The sequence below is a fragment of the Hemiscyllium ocellatum genome, chromosome 39, assembly GCF_020745735.1.
Source record: "Hemiscyllium ocellatum isolate sHemOce1 chromosome 39, sHemOce1.pat.X.cur, whole genome shotgun sequence".
NCBI lineage: Eukaryota > Metazoa > Chordata > Chondrichthyes > Orectolobiformes > Hemiscylliidae > Hemiscyllium > Hemiscyllium ocellatum.
Genome location: NC_083439.1, coordinates 39,404,607 through 39,424,036, shown reverse-complemented (window position 1 = coordinate 39,424,036; position 19,430 = coordinate 39,404,607). Strand labels below are relative to the sequence as shown.

The 19,430-nt window shown below is 42.9% G+C and overlaps 1 protein-coding gene across 1 annotated transcript in view; it reads right to left on the bottom strand.

Moving 5' to 3' along the window:
- aldh1a3 (aldehyde dehydrogenase 1 family, member A3) overlaps positions 1-8,117 on the bottom strand; it is a 141,903-nt gene extending 133,786 nt beyond the window's left edge. Inside the window, exon 1 of the mRNA XM_060853368.1 lies at positions 7,814-8,117. Coding sequence (XP_060709351.1) covers positions 7,814-7,918 — 105 coding nt within the window. The 5' untranslated portion in view covers positions 7,919-8,117. The remainder of the gene's footprint in view (positions 1-7,813) is intronic.
- Between the last annotated feature and the right edge of the window lie 11,313 nt (positions 8,118-19,430).

Genomic DNA, 19,430 nt, shown 5'->3' with positions numbered 1-19,430 from the left:
GAGGTAATCAGGGATAGTCAGCATAGATTTGTTAAGGGAAGGTTGTGTTTGATAAAATTGATTTATGTTTTTGAGGGGGTAACCAACAGCATTGATGACGATAATGCATTTAATGTTATCTACATGGACATTAGCAAGGCTTGTGATAAGGTTCCTCATACAGACTGATCAAGAAAGTAAGAGTCCACGGGATCCAAGGCAAAGTCACACATTGGATTCGAAATTTGCAGAGAGGCAGGAAACAGAGTGAGATGCAGGGGATGCTTCAGTGATTAGAAAGCTGTTCCTAATGAGATCTATAGGCCACATACTGGGGCTCTTGCTATTTCTAGTGCACATTAATGATCTGGATTTAAATGTATGGGGTATGGTCAAGATATTATTGAATGTTATGCAAATTGGCAATGTGGTAAATAGTGAGAAGGATGGTTATAAACTGCAGGAGGATATCAAAGGACTCAGCAGGGCAGAACAGTGGCAAAACGAAACTGGTGAATGTAGTTGAATGGGAATGGAGTTACACGTTCATAGCTCCTTGAAACTGAAGAAAGCTTTTGGCACACTTTCCTTCATTGATCAGCGCCTTCAGTACAAGTATTGGGACATCATGTTGTGGTTGTACCATACATTAATAAGGCCACTCTTAGAATACTGTGTACAATTCTGGTTGCCCTGTTATTGGAAGGATGTTGTTAAATTAGAAAGGGTACAGAAAAAGCTTACAGTGATGTGGCCAGGACAGGAGGATTTGAATGATAAGGAGAGACTGGACAGAATCATAGAATCCCTACAGTGTAGAAGCAGGCCATTCAGCCCATCACGTCCACACAGACTTTCCAAAGAGCATTCTACCTAGATCCCTTACCCTATCCTTGTAATCCTGCATTGCTCATGGCTAATCCACCCAGCTTGCACATCCCTGGACATTATGGACAGTTTAGCATGGTCACTCCACCCCAACATGCACATTTTCAGACTGTGGGAGGAAACCCAGCCAGAGACAGGGAGAATGTGCAAACTCCACAGAGACAGTCACCCTAGACTGGAATTGAACCTGGGTCCTTGGCACTGTGAGGCAGCAGTTCTAACCACTGAGCCACCATGCCACCCAATAGGCTGGGACGTTTTTCCCTGGAGGGTCAGACAGAGGGAGGTTTATAAAATCATGAGAGACATCGATAAAGTGATTTAGCCTTCTTTACTCCAAGGGTAGGGGGGTCATAGGTTGAAAGTGAGAGGGGAAAGATTTAAAAGGGACCGGAGGGGCCTGAAATTTTCAAACAGAGAGTGGTTAATGTATGGAATGAGCTGTCAGAGGAAGTGGTAGAGGCAGATATAAGGATATGGGCCAAACACAGGCAAATGGGACTAGTTCAGTTTAGGATAGCTGGGTGGCATGGATGAGTTGGATTGAAGGATACGTAACCACGCTGTATGATCCTATGATTCGATAAATGGCATTCAACCCAGAAGAGTGTGAGATGACACATTTAGGGAAGACTAACAATGGAAGAGGTTACACTATGAATGTAATCTGGAAAGTAGTGAAGGTCAGGAGACCTGGGTGTGCAAATCTACTTCTCTGAAGGTAGCAGGGAATTTAGATAGGTTACTTTAAAAGGCATATGTGATATTTGCCTTCATTAGCTGAGGCATAGAATACAAGAGCACAGATATCATACTCCATCTGTATAAAGCAGTGTTTAAGCCCCAGCTGGAGTACTGCATGCTGTCCTGTTCACCACATTATAGGAATGGTGTAATTGCGGAGGAAATTTACAAGGATGGTGCCTGGATGGAAGATCTGAGATATAAGGAAAGATTGGAGAGGCTGGGATTGTTCTTTTGGAGCAGCAAAGGTTGGGGCAGGGGGCCTGACATGATAGTGGTATATAAAATTATGAGGGCAATGATAGAGTGGATAGGGAGGCACATTTTTCATTAACAGTGGAGTATCCCTACTACAGCTGTACCAGTTGATCATTTTGATCTCTCTCCATGGTTTTGGCACAAAAACACAGAAGTTGCTTACGGACATGAGAAACTACTGAGGTTCTGAGTCACCTGGTTGGAGAGGAAGTCCGTCTCAGCACCCAGGTGGCAACTTTCTATCTTCAGAACCTGCTGTGATACCTTTACCTCAAAGCCTCTCCCAGATGGTACACTCTGCTGACGTACTTCTACTGCCAGTTCCGCAGCCTCAGTGATGACACATAGCTTCTGCGTCTGGATTACTCAGGTCTTTGTAACTCATTGCAAGAATTGTCAGTGTTTTACTTGATCTGGGTTTGGGATACAGTTGCCTCATGCCAGAGAAGGACCAATCAGGATATTGCTGTCATCCCTGCTGTCAACAGGAGGTTGCTGTTCAGGAACCTGCATCGCCACTGATACTATTTTGACAGTGGGCAGAGGAGAGGCAGCTGGAGAGAACAGTTTCAGGGATGTGCTGCATGGTGGAGGAGGAGGGCTAAATGATGCTGTAGAAACTTGCTGGGAGACAACAGTCAGTGTCCAGCCAATTTCACCCATACTCTCAACATGAGGGCACATGGCCCCAAGAGCTTGTTGGTGTGGAAGTGAACTTTTAATTGAACTGAACAAATCTGAAGCTTGAACAGCAACCCTCTCCGTGGCTGCGATGTGTATCACCTTCAAGTTGCATGGCAGCAGCTTCCCACAGTCTTTTAGACAATGAGCAACAGTAATCAGGAACACTGTGCCTGAAAAGGCAGTAGAACCATATTCAACAATAAAAGAGAATGAGATAAAAGGAAGTGGACATCATTCTTTGTGCAAACAACAGAGAAGCTGGACAAAATGGATAGCTCTAACAAAGAACCAGCACAGAACGCTCAGCTAAATGGCCTTATGCTGCAATGTCTTATCCTATGCTGCATGGCAAAGAAAACTATCTTAATGTCATAACTGATTGAAAGTGCATGCTGAAAAATTTGGTATATGGTACAAGCTCAGATTGCACATGCTGAATGTTGCTAACTCTAGCTCCATAGCTAGAGTTCCATAGCTCTAGACACTAAAGTCATCGGGTCCCACCTATTACCAGAAGCTGACCCATCAACTAACCAAATGATTTAAAGATACAAAGGACAATTAAACTAATAAATTAATCACATGAATTCTCAAAATTATTATTGAAAATGGAAATGTAATACTTGAATATATGAACATATGAAATAGGAACAGAAATAGACCATACAGCCTTTCGAGTTGTCCATCCAGTAAAATCATGGCTGATCTGTTTGTATTCCAAATTCCTCCTTCACTTCTCACCCCTGATAATCCAAGCTATCTACCCCTGTCTTTGGAATATATTACTGACCAATTCTTGCATGTTTTCTGAGGGAAAATTCCAAAGTCACATAACTGTCTGAGAAAAACAAATTCTCTGCATCTCTGTCCTCAAATGGTAACCCTAATGTTAAAACAATGTCTCTTGGTTCTGGACTACTCTACAAGAGGAAAGGTTGTTTCCAAATCCACTTTGTTGAGGCAATTCAGGATCATTTAGATATCAATCAAGTCAGCCCCATCTGTGTATTCGACATGTGTTCCAGATTGAATCAGTGTTGGGGATGTGGTCTGGACTGTTTCCGTTGTTGGAGATGAGGTCTAGACTATACATTGTATTGGAGAGAGGTTCAGACTGTACACAAGTTGGAGATATGGTGTAGACTGTACATAGTATTGTAGATTCATTCAGGACTGTACAGAGTGATGGAGATGAGATCTGGACTGTACACAGTATTGGAGATATGATCTGGTGTGTATGTAGTGTTGGAAATATGGTGTGGACTGTACACAGTATTGGAAATGAAGTCCAGACTGCACACAGTATAGATTCATTCTGGACTGTACACAGTGTTGGAGATGAAGTCTGGACTGTATAGAATATTAGAGATGTGGTGTGGCTGTACACAATATTGGACACATGATGTGAACTGTACACAGTGTTGGAGATGAAGTCCCGACTGTATAGAGTATTGGAGATGTGGTGTGGCTGTACACAGTTTCAGAGGTGTGGTCTGACTATACACAGTATTGTTGATGTGGTCTGAACTGTACACAGTATTGTTGATGTGGTCTGCACTGTACACAGTATCGGAGATGTGGTCTGGACTGTACAGAGTGTTGGAGATGTGGTCTGGACTGTACACAGTATTGGAGATGTGGTCTGGACTGTACAGAGTGTTGGAGATGTGGTCTGGACTGTACACAGTATTGGAGGTGTGGTCTGGACTATACACAGTATCAGAGATGTGGTCTGGACTGTACACAGTATCGGAGATGTGGTCTGGACTGTACAGAGTGTTGGAGATGTGGTCTGGACTGTACACAGTATTGGAGATGTGGTCTGGACTGTACAGAGTGTTGGAGATGTGGTCTGGACTGTACACAGTATTGGAGGTGTGGTCTGGACTATACACAGTATCAGAGATGTGGTCTGGACTGTACACAGTATCGGAGATGTGGTCTGGACTGTACAGAGTGTTGGAGATGTGGTCTGGACTGTACACAGTATCAGAGATGTGGTCTGGACTGTGCACAGTGTTGGGGATGTGGGCTGGACTGTACTAGTATTGAATTGAATAGAAGAGAATTGAATACCCTTTATTATCACACGTAATCCATTGTAGAAGTACAGTGAAAAGCTTTTACAATGTCTGTCTCTTACGGCATCACCGTAGATACAAGTGCCTCGGTATAAATCATGGATACAACACAGGAATTTTCTCTCTCTCATTTAATCTATTTTGAAGAAGCTCTTAGGACTTTGACCAATGACCTCATCACTTGCCTTAATATCTCTTTATGGATTGGTGGAAAAACATGTTCTATAATTGCGTGGGTTTCCTCCGGGTGCTCCGGTTTCCTCCCACAGTCCAAAGATGTGCGGGTCAGGTGAATTGGCCATGCTAAATTGCCTGTAGTGTTACGTAAGGGGTAAATGTAGGGGTATGGGTGGGTTGCGCTTCGGCGGGTCGGTGTGGACTTGTTGGGCCGAAGGGCCTGTTTCCACACTGTAAGTAATCTAATCTAATCTAATCTAATAATGCTCATTGTGAATACTTGGGGAAGTGCGAATAAGGAGTGAAAGATAAATCCAAATTCATATTTCTATAGAGCTAACTATATATTTCTGACCTATAAGATACCACAAAATAGGGAAACAAGACAGCTATTGGGGCACAGCAAGGTCCCAGACAATGTAGTCACGTAACAACAGATAATTTGTTTTAATGATGTTGGTTGAGGAATGTTGACCAGGACACTGGGAGATCTTAGCTGCTCCTCTTTTTACTTCCAATGGACTTTTATATCCACCTGAGAGAAAAGATAAAGTCTCTGTTTAATTGAAGGATGACACCTCTGACAAAGCTGCACTCCCCTCAATACTGCAGGTAAATAATTGTGCTCAAGTCTCTGGAATGGGACTGACATCCATAGCTACTTGCTCAGAGACAGTGATATCCTTTCTAGAAATGTGTACCATTGATTCCGGCAGCTTTTCCAACAGAAGTATCCCTGTTTTGCAGTATGAAATTACATGAAATGAAACAATAACAGAAAGGTTGTAAACTGAGGTGCCTGGCAGTGTGGATGGAATCAAATTTAACGGAAAGGACACACATCTGGCAGAGGAAAATCGTCAAATTTCATTGATAACATAAACCATATAATTGGTTAATTTAGGGTAATGGTTGAGACATCCAGGCGTGTACTGGAATGGAGAGGGATTATGGACAGTGTCACTGACACCAACATGTGTAAATACAGCGACACACTCCGTGACACAGACGGAGATATAGACATGCAGAAAAGTAAAAATACAGGCACACATTAGCACAGACACACCTGGATACAAAAGTGCAAACACATAAAGGTACAGACACACATATAGATACAGGCGGACACAGACACGCATACTAAACAGTGGTGATGACTGCTGAGTGGTTAGCACTGCTGCCTCAGAGCGCTACTGACCCCGGTTCAATTCCAACCTCGGATGGCTGTCTGTGTGGAGTTTGCACATTCTCCCCGTGTCTGCTTGGGTTTCCTCCGGGTGCTCCGGTTTCCTCCCATAGTCCAAAAACGTGCAGATCAGGTGGATTAACCATGGGAAATGCAGGGATCGGGTAGGTGGGCGGGTATGGGTGGGACCCTCTTCAGAGGGTCGGTGGAGACTCGATGGGCTGAATGGCCTATTTCCACGCTATCGGGATTCAGGTAGTGACAGAGGATACGATCAAAGGGCAGGTCTTAAGGGGCCTTTTAATGGAGCAAAGGCAAGTGACAAAGGAGGACTCCGGGGAAAGAAAGATTTCATAAAGTTTGCCATGATTCTGGTACTGAAAGGACTCAGTTCCCACGAAAACAATTACACAGGAATAACGCTGAACATTGCAAAACTTTCTACAACTTTTTCAGATGAGAATTGTGACCTCTCGTTCATGCATTGTCAAACATTTTTCTACAACTGAAACTTCGAAATAAGCTGCGCGCCTGCTCTCTGAAACCGTAATTCCTGTCCCCCACAGACACAGGTGGGCCAGGCGTTCCAGCTCATACCCCCTGCTTCTTTCTACTTGCACTGAAGTACAGCCTCCGTCAGAGATGTCATAACACACCTCTGGAGCAGGTGGGATTTGAACCCGGACCTGAACGCGCCGTTCCAAGGTATTCTGTTCAGTGCGGGCGACCCAGCCCTCTCTGGGCACTGGGCAGAGTCCGGATTCTAGCAATTGGGGCAGTGGGATTGCATCCCCAAGAGACTGTGCCCAACAAACAAATTTGCCCTAACTCTTCGGAAATGAAAAGATGCCTCTAAAATATTTTATAATGATAAACAGTAATAAAATGATGCTCTGAAAAGGCAGCAGATGGTCCCAATGGAAGGGGAGTAACTGTGCCCTGATGGTCAGACCACAATGATGCCGTCTACATTGGGATGGCAGTTTCCAGGGACTTTGAGTTTGAGGCTAAAGTGCACGATTCATGGAAAGGGCGGATCATTTTCTGGTAAAACCAGTTTATAAATAGATCATCCTCCGTTTAATCGATTTCTCAGATTTCTCTCTCATTATTTTGGCACATTTACAAAATGGATTTTACCCAGCGAGAGGGGGGCTGGCTTCCGGCGCTCTAACCTGGGTGAGTCCTGTCCCCGACCAGAGCTCTGCCTTTCCCCTGCCGCTGAACACGGACAGCACAATTGGAGTCGCTCCTTAGCCAGGAATGCAACAGGCTCCGGATCACAATAAATCAGATCCCTCTATCCCAATCCCTGTTCACACTAACTCCGGATCAGAATAAATCAGATCCCTCTGTCCCAATCCCTGTTCACACTAACTCCGGATCAGAATAAATCACATCCCTCCGTCCCAATCCCTGTTCACACTAACTCCGGATCACAATAAATCAGATCCCTCTGTCCCAATCCCTGTTCACACTAACTCCGGATCAGAATAATTCAGATCCCTCTGTCCCAATCCCTGTTCACACTAACTCCGGATCACAATAAATCAGATCCCTCTGTCCCAATCCCTGTTCACACTAACTCCGGATCACAATAAATCAGATCCCTCTGTCCCAATCCCTGTTCACACTAACTCCGGATCAGAATAAATCACATCCCTCCGTCCCAATCCCTGTTCACACTAACTCCGGATCAGAATAAATCACATCCCTCCGTCCCAATCCCTGTTCACACTAACTCCGGATCACAATCGCTACTGTAACAGAGAGAGCCCAGCACTGACAATCCGCCCTCCGTGTCTCTCCCGGTTTGTACCTTGGTGTATTTCACGGCCAGCGGTTTGGTTGCTGTCGGTAACCGAGCCGGACTTTCTCTCTCTCTCTCTGTCTCCCCGTTGTCAAGGAGCCCGTTCTCTGCCATGCCGGTGCCCGCTGCTCGGGATGGCTAGCACACGATTTGGGAACATTGGTGCCGAGCTGGTTTTAAACAGGCCGGCCGCCACCACACCGATTGGACGGTGCCAGCTCACCGAGAGAGTCCCGCCTGTTTAAAGCGACACTGTCCCTGAAAGAGCGTTCACTCTAACTCCGATCACAACAGCAAACACAGCAAGGAATAGGATCGCCTTCATGATTGGCACCTATGGACAGGTATGAGATTGTATCAAAAACGGTAGGATTTGTGGTGAACACATGAAGTTGGACATTGAGACAGCAGGGCTGTGATTGAGGGGTGGGGTGGGGGGTGAACTCGGATATGGCAGGTCACCTCAAACAGGCAAAGTGAAGCAGTTCGTGTGATTGCCATTCAAAGCCCCACTGTGACCCCACACTATCTGACCAGCCTTATCCACTGGCCAACAACCTCCCTGAGAAGGGATGACCTCAGCCAAAGGGTCACTTCGTGAAGATTGCGTTTAAAGGTAAGTAACAAAATCAGACAAAATAAAATCGAAATGTACCGGACCCGATTTTCGATCCAGAACCGCACATTTAGACTACTAGATTCTCTCACACACTGTCCCAATCTGTCACACTGTCCCAATCTCACACACGCTCTCCCAATCTCACACACTGTTTCAAAGTCAGACGCACTCCCAATCTCACAGACTCTCCCAACCTCTCACATTCTGTCTCAGACACTCACGCTGGGACAATCTCAAACTCTGTTCCAATTTCTCACACTGTCCTAATCTCACACTCTCCCAAACTCTTGCGCTCAGTCCCAATCTCACACGTATTCCAGTCACATCTTCTGTCCCAAACTGTCATACTGTCTCAATTTCTCACACTATCCCAGGCTCTCTCTGTCCGAATCTCAGACTCTGTTGCAAGCTCTCACATTGTCCCAATCTCGCACTCTGTCCCATATTCTCACCCTGTCCTGATCTCTTATTCTGTCCCAAACTACCACCTATGTGCCAGTCTCTCTCTCTCAGCCACCAATTCGCATTCTGACCAATCTCCCACACTGGCCCAATCTCCCACACTGGCCCAATCTCCCACACTCTATACTAATTTCAAACTCTGTCCCAATATCACACACTACCCCACACTACCTCTAAGACAGTGGGTCAGTAATCCAATGCAGGGTTTAGTGGAGGAAGTCTAAGACTATTTATGGAGCTGAGAGGATGCTCAATAAAGTATTCCCTATTCAGGTTTACCCTCTGTCTACCCTACATTCCCTTCCCGCTTCTAAGGAACCACAAACATAACAATTGGCAACAAGTATGGGATTTGAACCACAAACTGTGTATGAATACCATTCTCACTAGTTTCTATACATACAGACAAAGAAGGACAGCACTTTGACTGGGACAACACACACATCCTGGGACAGGCAAAACAAAGACATGGACGAGAATTCTGAGAGGCATGGCATTCTAACCAGAACTCCATCAATAAACACATCGATTTAGACTCTATCGAACTTCCCTTGAGAAAAAAAACCGGACATGACATCACCCATCTTAAGAAACCAAGCCCTTTAAATAGAGAGGCGGGACATAGCACCAGCACTTCACCGGAGACTCTCACTGATGATGTAACCTAGTATGGTGACGAAACATCTGAAAACAAACCTTCAAACTCAGGGAGCTAACTTACAGACTTATCATCAAACTGAACTACAAATCTTTTCATAAATTAATACCATTTTCTTTCAGGGCGGAGGATGTCACTCAGACACTGTAACGAATGTGGCAGTGGCTGTGAAGGATTGTGGTGCCAGCATCAGACAGTACACTAGCTCAGTAGCTGGGGGAATGGCCAGCACAAAGGGGATTCAGGCTGCAAATAGCTACTTGACTTGAGTGGCAGGAAAACATGTGAGTGAGCCATATTACCTGAAATTGCTGGGTCCAACAAGAGAAGGGGTGTCTAGAGGGGACAATTTAGAGGACAAAGCAAATGGTACCAGCCAAAGAGTAGACAGGGAGTCAGCCGGGCCTGCGGGAGAGCAGAAAGCCCGGAGTCAGCAGAGTTTTGGTTAAAAATCCTGTTAAGAGTGAAGCTGATTATTTCTGGGTTCTTCCCAAACTAAGTGGGGTGAATGTAAAATTGGAAGTGGATATAGGTGCAGCAGTGTCTCTCATTCCCAAATAAATATATAGAGAACATTAGAGACACAACTGTGAGGCCTGTTAAGATTACATTACAGACATACACAGAACAAGTGGTGTCACTGAAGTATGGGTAAAAGAACAGCTAAGCGACCAGTGTGCCAAACTGCCTCTGTATGTAGTGAAAGGTGATTACACCGCATTATTCAGATGTTCCTTGTTCCATAAATTAAAGTGAAATTGGAATGTAGTTAACAGGCTGGCAGACTCAAAAACGTGTTTGTAGAGATTTTGGATTCAAAGGAACTCTGGGGGAAATGAAAGAAGTAAAATTTAAACTTCAGTTGAAGCAGGAAGTTTGTCCCAGGGTCTAGGGGAATGTATGCCACTCGACATAAAGTGGATTTGGAAGTGGAACAGCTGGTGAACTTGGAAGAGTTGGAACCAGTATCCATTAGTGATTGGGCCACTCCTGTCAGCCCGGTCTCAAAAACAGATTGTGCGTTGAGTATTTGGGGTGACTTTAATTCAGGCCTGTGTGGATCAATATCCCTTTCCATGCACACTTATTCAGTAGTCTGGTTAGGGGTAAGAAATTCTCAAAAATGGATCTGTTGCAGGCCCACTTGCAGATGGAGGTTGCAAAGGATTCCCAGCTGCTGCTGATGATAGTGACACACTGTTCTACTACAAGCATTTTCCTTTCAGCATCATATCAGCATCCATTCTATTCCAGAGAGCCATCTCGACAGTTTAGATTGCCAGGTGTCCACCGTTAACTGGACAATATTTTAGTTATGGGATCCTCCAAAGAGGAGCATTTGAAAAACCTCGAAAAAACCTTAAAAAGGTTGCAGAAGCTGGGGCTACAAGTGAAAAGGGAGAAAACATGTTTTAAAGACTCCATAGAGCCCTGGGCCATTCAATCAATGCTGAGGAGCCACACAAGGTGCCCAAGAAGGTTGAGACTATCATAAAGGCTCCTAGATCAGAAAATGTGTCTCAACTGTGATTGTTCTTGGGTCTTGTAAATAACTATGGCAAGTTCATATCTGATGTGGCATCGATTGCTAGGAAATGGACTCAGGTATGTAATTAGGCTTATCGGGAGGTGAAGCAAGTCCTAAAAAAGTTGGAAGCATTGACTCATTTCAACTCAAAGTTGGTGTGTGTCAACTGATCTTTTGAATTGCTGCTGTACAGTCACACATCTTGCTGAATGGAAAGAATAGGGCTATTGAGTTCACTCTGAGATTGCGAATCAAGATGTGGGAGAAATATGCCCAAGTGGAAAAGGAAGGATTGGGCATCGTGTCTGATGTTAAGAAGATCACCCATTCCCTTTACAGCAGACACGTCATGTTGCTGAGTTACCACAAACCGCTAACCTGCATTTTTGACTCATATACCCGACAGCAGCATGCTTACAGAGAGGGATACTGGCTCTGTTAGCTCACTCATATAAAATCAAATACTGACAATTGGAGAAGCACACCAATGCAGGTGCTATGTCAAGGTTAACACCACCGGGAAATAAGAAAGTTCCTGACTAGAACCTGAAAATTATGTACTTTTTCCAGGAAACAAAGTACTAGTGTCAGTACTAGCAGAACGCTACCCAGAATGACCTGATCTTTGATGTCCTGTAGACTTAATCCTGAGAGGAAGTACCTGATAGAAACTGTCCAGAAATAAATCCTTCCTTTCCAGGAGATTGGAGTTGTCTGTAGTAGATGGGTGTTTAATGTGGAATGAAAATTCTTATCTCTCCCTAATTAAGAGGAAAGGAACAATGCATCAAGCCTAGTGTGATATGAATGAAAGAAATAGCCAAGAGCTACTTTGGTGGCAGAAGGTGGACTCCCGGATTGAGAAGAAAGTGGGATCATGCGAATCCTGTGTGTGAGTATGGAAGGCATTGCTATTGCCCATTGCCATGGGAATGGCCTCAATCATCATGGCAGTGGATTCACATTGATTTCACAGGACCAGTGGAGAGATGGATGTTGTTAGTGATCATGGATGCCCATTCCAAGTAGCCCAGGGTTGTGGTCATGAAGTTGGTATCAGCAGAAGCAATGATAGGCCAATTAGATGAAATATTTTCCATGTTCAGGAACCCCGAATAGGTTCAACAATAGTAACAGTTTGTGGCACAAGAGTTTGAGAGTACCTGGAAAATCACCAAGTTAGATATGTGGGATTGGTTTCTTATCATCCTGTGATAAATGGCCAGGCAGAAAGATTTGTACAAATCATTAAAGACTTCACAAGGGAACAGTTCATGAGAATGATAACTGAAGTTTGTCAGCATCTACAGGAACACCCCACACATTTCATGTTTAATGTTCAACAGCCAGCTGAGGACTATGTTTGACTTCCTGTGGCCAGAAGATACCAGAGAAGTAGTGGATGAAATCAAGAAAGACAGGTGGTCAGAAGAGTGGGAACCACAAGGTGAAGAGTATTTCAAAGAGGAGAGAGAGACTGTGTTGGCTTGGAATTGAACATCTTGGGGAAAAATGGATCCCAGTGGTTACTCAAACAGGACCATTTTCATACACTAGTCTGGAGGAGATACAAAGGTCACCGAATCCTTACCAATGAGATGAGGAGATGATCTTCCAGAAATCACCATTCCTCTAAGAGACTGATCATGTCAATGTAGACTGTGGAATGGTCATTTTCTTTCTCTTGTTTGTAAATATTCCTGATGATACTTACATTAGTTACAATGCTTATATAACTATAATTGTCAGATGTATGGAAATAATGGGAGAGGGGTGTTATTGATGTAGTTTTGCTCCTTTAAGAGAGTAGTTCTGGTGCCCTAGTGGTGGGAGATAGGAGGCAATTTCGGACCAACTGTGGAGCTGAGGTGATGTACAATAAAGTATACCCTGTTCTAATTATCCTCCTACTATCTCGTGTTCTATTTACGATTCTAATGAACTATAAATACAACCATCCTAATCTCATTTTCTGTCCCAATCTCTTATGTTCTGTTCAGGTCCCGAATCTAACACTCTGTCCCAATCTCTTAGTCTGTCTTAATCGCCCATGTCATCCCAGACTCATTCTGTCTGAATTTTACATTCTGTTACATTCTCTCACACTCTACCCCAGACACTCACTCTGCACCAAATTTCAAACTCTGTTCCAATGTCACTCTCTGTCTCAAATTTCACCCTTTCCTAATCTTCCACATTGTCCCGGAGACTCCCTCTCCCAATGTCAAACACTTTCCCAATATCACACATCTTCCCAATCATAGACTTTATGTGAATCACACATTCTCTCCGAGATACTCACTCTGTCCAATCTCCCACACACTGTCCCAATCTCTCATTCCGTTGTAATTTCACACATTGTTTTCATCTCAAACTCTATCCCAATCTCGCACACTGTCTCAGACACTCACTGTATCTCAGTCACACATTCTGCTTCAGACACATTCTTCCTGAATCTCATACACTCTCTGAAACATTCAGTCTGTTGCAATCTCTCATACTGTCCTAGTCACGCAAACTATATCTCACACAATCCCAGACACTCACTATGTCCCAAATTCATTTGCTGGTCTCAGTCTCTGACACTGTCCTTGATACCCACTCTGTCCCAGTGTCAATAAATGTGAAGCTGGAAGAGCACAGCAGGTCAGACAGCATCCGAGGAGCAGGAAAGTCAAAGTTTTGGGCTGAAACCCTTCTTCAGTCCTAATTTTCCACATTGTCCCAGAGATTCCCTCTGTCCCAATATCACACATGCTCCCAATCTTTCACTCTGTCTCAATCTCACGTACAGTCCCAGACCCTCATTCTGTCCTAATTTCACATTGTGTGAATCTGGTAAGCTGTTCTGGTTAAGCTGGATGTGAGCACTGTCATTCCATAGTTCCATAGCAAGGTTTGTAAAAGTTTGTAGCTCAGGTTTAGGTTTAAGTGTAGGTTTGCTCGCTGAGTTGTAGGTTTGATATCCAGACGTTTCATTACCTGGCTAGGTAACATCATCAGTGGCGACCTCCAAGTGAAGCGAAGCTGTTGTCTCCTGCATTCTATTTATATCTTTCTCCTGGATGGGGTTCCTGGGGTTTATGGTGATGTCATTTCCTGATCGTTTTCTGAGGAGTTGATAGATGACATCTAGATCCATGCGTTTGTTTATGGCGTTGTGGTTGGAGTACCAGGCCTCTAAGAATTCTCTGGCATGTCTTTGCTTAGCCTGTCCCAGGATAGATGTGTTGTCCCAGTCGAAGTGGTGTTTTGTTTCATCCGTGTGTAGGTTACAACATAAAATAAAAATGCTTTCTCTAATTACCAAAATGACTAATTACAGACATATAAATGTTTATCCCTCTAAATATCTCCAAAGCACACACACAGCATTTCTCAGAAAAAGAGAAAAAGACATTGCTTGAAAGGGATTTGCTTCCTAATAAAGAAAATATTTTGGCCAGTGATTAAAAGCAGTAAAGTGTAGAATGTTCTAGATCCTGCTGCAATGATGTTCTGGCTGGTGTGGTCAAGTCACTAATCATCATGTCTAGTTACTTCTGAAGTCATGCAGACACAGAAAATATAATCTCGAAGTGTTCCTTCAATTATTCTTTCAAAAAAACTTCACCCTGAATTCAACAGAAGAGTTTTCTTTTCAAGAATGAGTGTGATTGATTGGACAGCTTATTCTCAAGAGACTTTCCTCCAACTCAGATTGTTTTTGACAGGTTTTCCTCCAATCAAACCAGATAAAACAAAGTCATGAAGGTTAGGTTGCATGGATTCCAGGGATGGTATCGATGGTAGGAAGCGGGGAGATGGTTAAAGGCTGTTTCTCAGACTGGAGGCCTGTGACTAGTGGTGCTCCACAAGGATCCGTGCTGGGATCTTTGTTATTTACATAAATAATCTGGATATGAATGTACAAGACATGATTAGTAAGTTTGCGAATGATCCAAGACTAGGAGGTATTGTTTATAGCGAGGAATGTTATCAAAAATTACAGAGGGATCTTAATCAGATGAGGAATTGGGCTGACGATTGGCATATGCAATTCAATACAGATAAGTGTGAGGTGTTGCACTTTGGAAAGCCAAACCAAGGTAGCACTTATACAGTAAATGGTAAGGTCCTGAGAAACGTTGAGGAGAGAGGGACCAAGGAGTACAAGTACATAGTTCTTTGAAAGCGGCATCACAGGTAGAGAGGATGGTGAAGGCGGCATTTAGCATGCTGGCCTTCATTGGTCGAGGCATTGAGTATGGGAGTTGGGACATTATGTTACATTTGTATAAATCGTTGGTGAGGCTGCATTTGGAGTGCTGTGTACAGTTTTGCTCACCCTGTAATCGGAAAAACATTGAGTTATAGAGACAGGTTGGCTAGGACAGGACTTTATTCCTTGGAATGGAGGAGAATGGGGAGGGTGATATTACTGAGGTGTATAAAATCATGAGGAACATAGGATGAATTGTCTTTTTCCCAAGGATGGGAAAATTGAAAACTAGAGAGCACAGGTTTAAAGTGAGAAAGGAAAGATTCATGGAGCACCTGAGGGGCAACTTCTTCATGCAGAGAGTGGTGCATAAATGGAATGGGCTGTCAGAGAAACCAGGCAGGTACAATAGCACCATTTAAAGAATGTTTGAATAGTTACATGGATGGGAAGGGTTTAGAGGGATATGGACCAAATGCAGGCAATTGTAACGAGCTGAGTGGGCACCATGGTCAGCATGGGCCAGTTTGGGCCAAAAGGCCTGTCTGCATATATTACTTGATGACTCCTCTCCAACCCAATCACTGTTTAAAATAACCCCAGTTCACCTGACAAAGAATGAGCACTCTGAAAGCTTGTGATTTCAAATAAACCATTACACTATAACCTGGTGTGGTGTGACCTCTGTCCGACACCAGCACCTCCACATCAAAGTAACGCCAGCAGGGGTCAACAGCAAAGCACTTATACCAGTCATGTGATTAAGGAGAGGTCTTGTCTAAAAAAAAGCAAAGTACACAGTGGGCTTTTCATTACTTTAAATAAATCACTCCAGATATTTCCATAAAACTTGACATTTATCGATTTCCCATAATCCTTGAAAAATTAAGTTCTCCAAGCAGTATTAAATCGCATTCCTAGCTACATTCCCCCAGCCCTACCTCTCTTCCCTTTTATCTCTCAGCCCCCTTGAGCCACCCCATATTCTGATGAAGAGCTTATGCTCAAAACATCGGATGCTGCCTGACTGGTTGTGCTTTTCCAGCATCATACCTTTTCACTCCGAAGCAATATTAAATACAGAGCATCTCTGTCACTCCTCCACTCTTGGAAAATGAAACATTGTTTTCAAATTGGTTTCATTGTAATTAGTGGACAAAACAAAAATTATTGAATCAACGACAAATTCACTCATTCAATCTCATTTGCTTGTTATGTGATTGTGCATCATTATCTTTGTATTCTTGTTAGAATTCAGACAATTCAAACAAGGCTAATTCTTGACAAAGCACCAGCAATTACATTTTTTATTCCATGCAATACAAACAAAACAATTTAAGAGATAAGGCTGCAGTAGTGAATGCCATCAAAATAGTCTAGCATTTTGGCTTTTAAACTATTCTAGGGAGGATTTACAAATGTCTGCATTTATGGTGGATGGATATACACTTTGAGGTGTTTAATAGCCAATGACAATCCTAGGGTTTCCTTTTCCACCTTAGGGCCCACAATCATCTCATGTATGGCTAAAGGTGAATACTTTGGTTTGCCTGACAGTCATTTTTTAATTCAGTGAGTAACCTTGATAGGTCTTTTCAAGCTTCTGCCTCTAAACATGTTGTCCATCCTACCTTAACTATTCAGTGTTAGGTAACTGGATAGCAATGATTCAATTTAGGAATTGTCTAGCTTTTCTTCTGCTTCATCCTTGCTATCCCATTCAGCCTCCACAGTCCGTACTCTCTGATACACTTACACTGGTGTATTCCCCTTTCAAAGGCGATAATGCTTCAATGTGACACAGCTGACTCTTTTTTTCTGCCATTCTGGATTGTGAATCAGATTCTTTATTTTCCCAATCTTTTTGACTACCAAATATGGACTATTGAATGGTGCTGAAAACGTGTTGCTGGAAAAGCGCAGCAGGTCAGGCAGCATCCAAGGAGCAGGAGAATCGACGTTTTGGGCATGAGCCCTTCTTCAGGAATGGTGCTTTCAGTCACTCAGTTTGCAAAATCAGGAACTCAAACACTGGTTAAAATGTTTGGGATGAGGCACAGTTTGTTGGCCCATTGCTTCATGATTGTTTGTGGTGCTGTGCACAGTTCATGAGCCTATTCTGCAGGATCCTGTGAGCTGTTCTCAGAGAGTGGATATATATATTGTAATGTGATTAACACCGTTTGGTACCAAAAAGTATTCTTTGATTGATTTTAGAAGCCTCCTTAAATTCACAGCCATAAACAATCCAAAAGGAAAACAAGTGGTAGGTTCATTAGGTAAATTTTATGTGGTAAACTAAATAAATTTGAGGCTTTTGCCCCAATCATGAAGATATTCATGACAATATGCCCTGATCATCATTCTGAGTGTTGGATAGCAACTTTCTAAACTTCATTGTGTCTGTGGATTGTATGTTGCAAACTTGACCAATGCTATACTCAGGTATTCAGTAATGTCAGTAATTGGTATGATAAAAAAAATCAATAGGTGTGGTGCTGGAAAAGCACAGCTGGTCAGGCAGAATCCAAGGAGCAGGAAAGTCTACAAATGCTCTTCATCAGGAATATGAAGAGTTCTCCTGCTCCTCGGATGCTTCCTGACTGGCTGTGCTTTTCCAGCACCATACCTTTTGACTCTGATCTCCAGCATCTGCAGTCCTCACTTTCTCCCAGATGATTAAAAATGTGATTTTAAATATTTTATATAATTTTTAGCTTTTGGATTTCAATATAATGGGATATTAGTTATTTTTGTGAATGTTAAATAAGTCATAGAGATCTATTACACAGAAAGAGGCCCTTCAGCCCAGAGTCAGAACAAGCACCTAACTATTATAATCCTATTTTTCATGACAAATACATATCTAAATACTTCTTAAATATAATGGCGGGTTCTGCCTCCTGCAGGTAGTGAGCTCCAGATTTCTCCCACCATCTCGGTGAAAATATTTTTCTCACAATTTCCTCTAAACCCTCTGCCCTTACCTCAAACCTTACCTTAAAAATGTCTTCCTGCCTAACCGTCTCCCCATCATAATTTTGTACATCTCAATCAAGTCTCTTCTCAATCTCCTGTCTTCTAATGAAAACAATCCATCCCTACCCGGGTCTGTCCAATCTCTTTTCACAGCTGAAACTCTCCAGCTCAGGACACATCCTGGTTTTCTGTGTTTTCTCCAGTGCTAGCACACCCCTCCTATAACTGGATTCCAGAACTGCTCACAATATTTCAGCTGTAGAGTAACCAACATTTTATACTGTTCCGGCATAACCAGCCGGTCCATACCATCCTAAAATCTAAGGCTATCCTCCTCACAACTTACCACCTAATTAATTTTTGTATCATCTGTGAACTTACTGATCAAGCCTCCTAACATTCAAGTTTAAATCATTTATATAAACCACAAACATCAAAGGGCCCAACATCTGTCAAGCCCCACTGGATATTGACTTCAGGTCAGAAAACCATTAATCAAACATCAACCTGTTTCCTGACACTCAGCCAACTGCGGAACCAATTTATCAAATTTCCTTGGATCCCATGGGTTCTTACCTTTGCTATCAGTCTCCCATACAGGACCTTATCAAAAACTTTGCTGAAGTCCAGGTTGGCCACAGAGCTGCAGAGCATTTCAATGGAGCAAATGCTCTGAGCCTGTGTAGATTCATGACTGTAAATGTTGCTTATCTGAAAATCAGACATTATTGTGAAGATGTTCACAGACTACTGAAGTGTCATTTCAGGGCAATCAGACTCCCATATTCTAACTAGAAACCAAAACAATATTAATTAGTTGATTTTCCTCCCTCTTATTTGATTGTTGGTACTCTGTAATTTCCTATTTGTGTCTTCTGCTGTAAAGACAGTATTGTATGCGATAATTCCAGTTGAGGTTACTGTTGGAAAATTCAGACCCCACACTGAAATAGATCATATTTTGTTTTTTTTTGTCTAATCTACCAAAATTTTCATTGAAACATAGATTTGCTTTTAATAATAAAACTGGTGTTTATGACTCAAAACAAATGAAAAAAGAACAAACCAAGTTAATTAGATATAATGCAATTTGAAAGATTTCAAAACACACATGTTTGCGGGTAATGGCAAAATTGGTGGTATTACGGATAGTGAAGAAGGTTATCAAAGAATAAATGA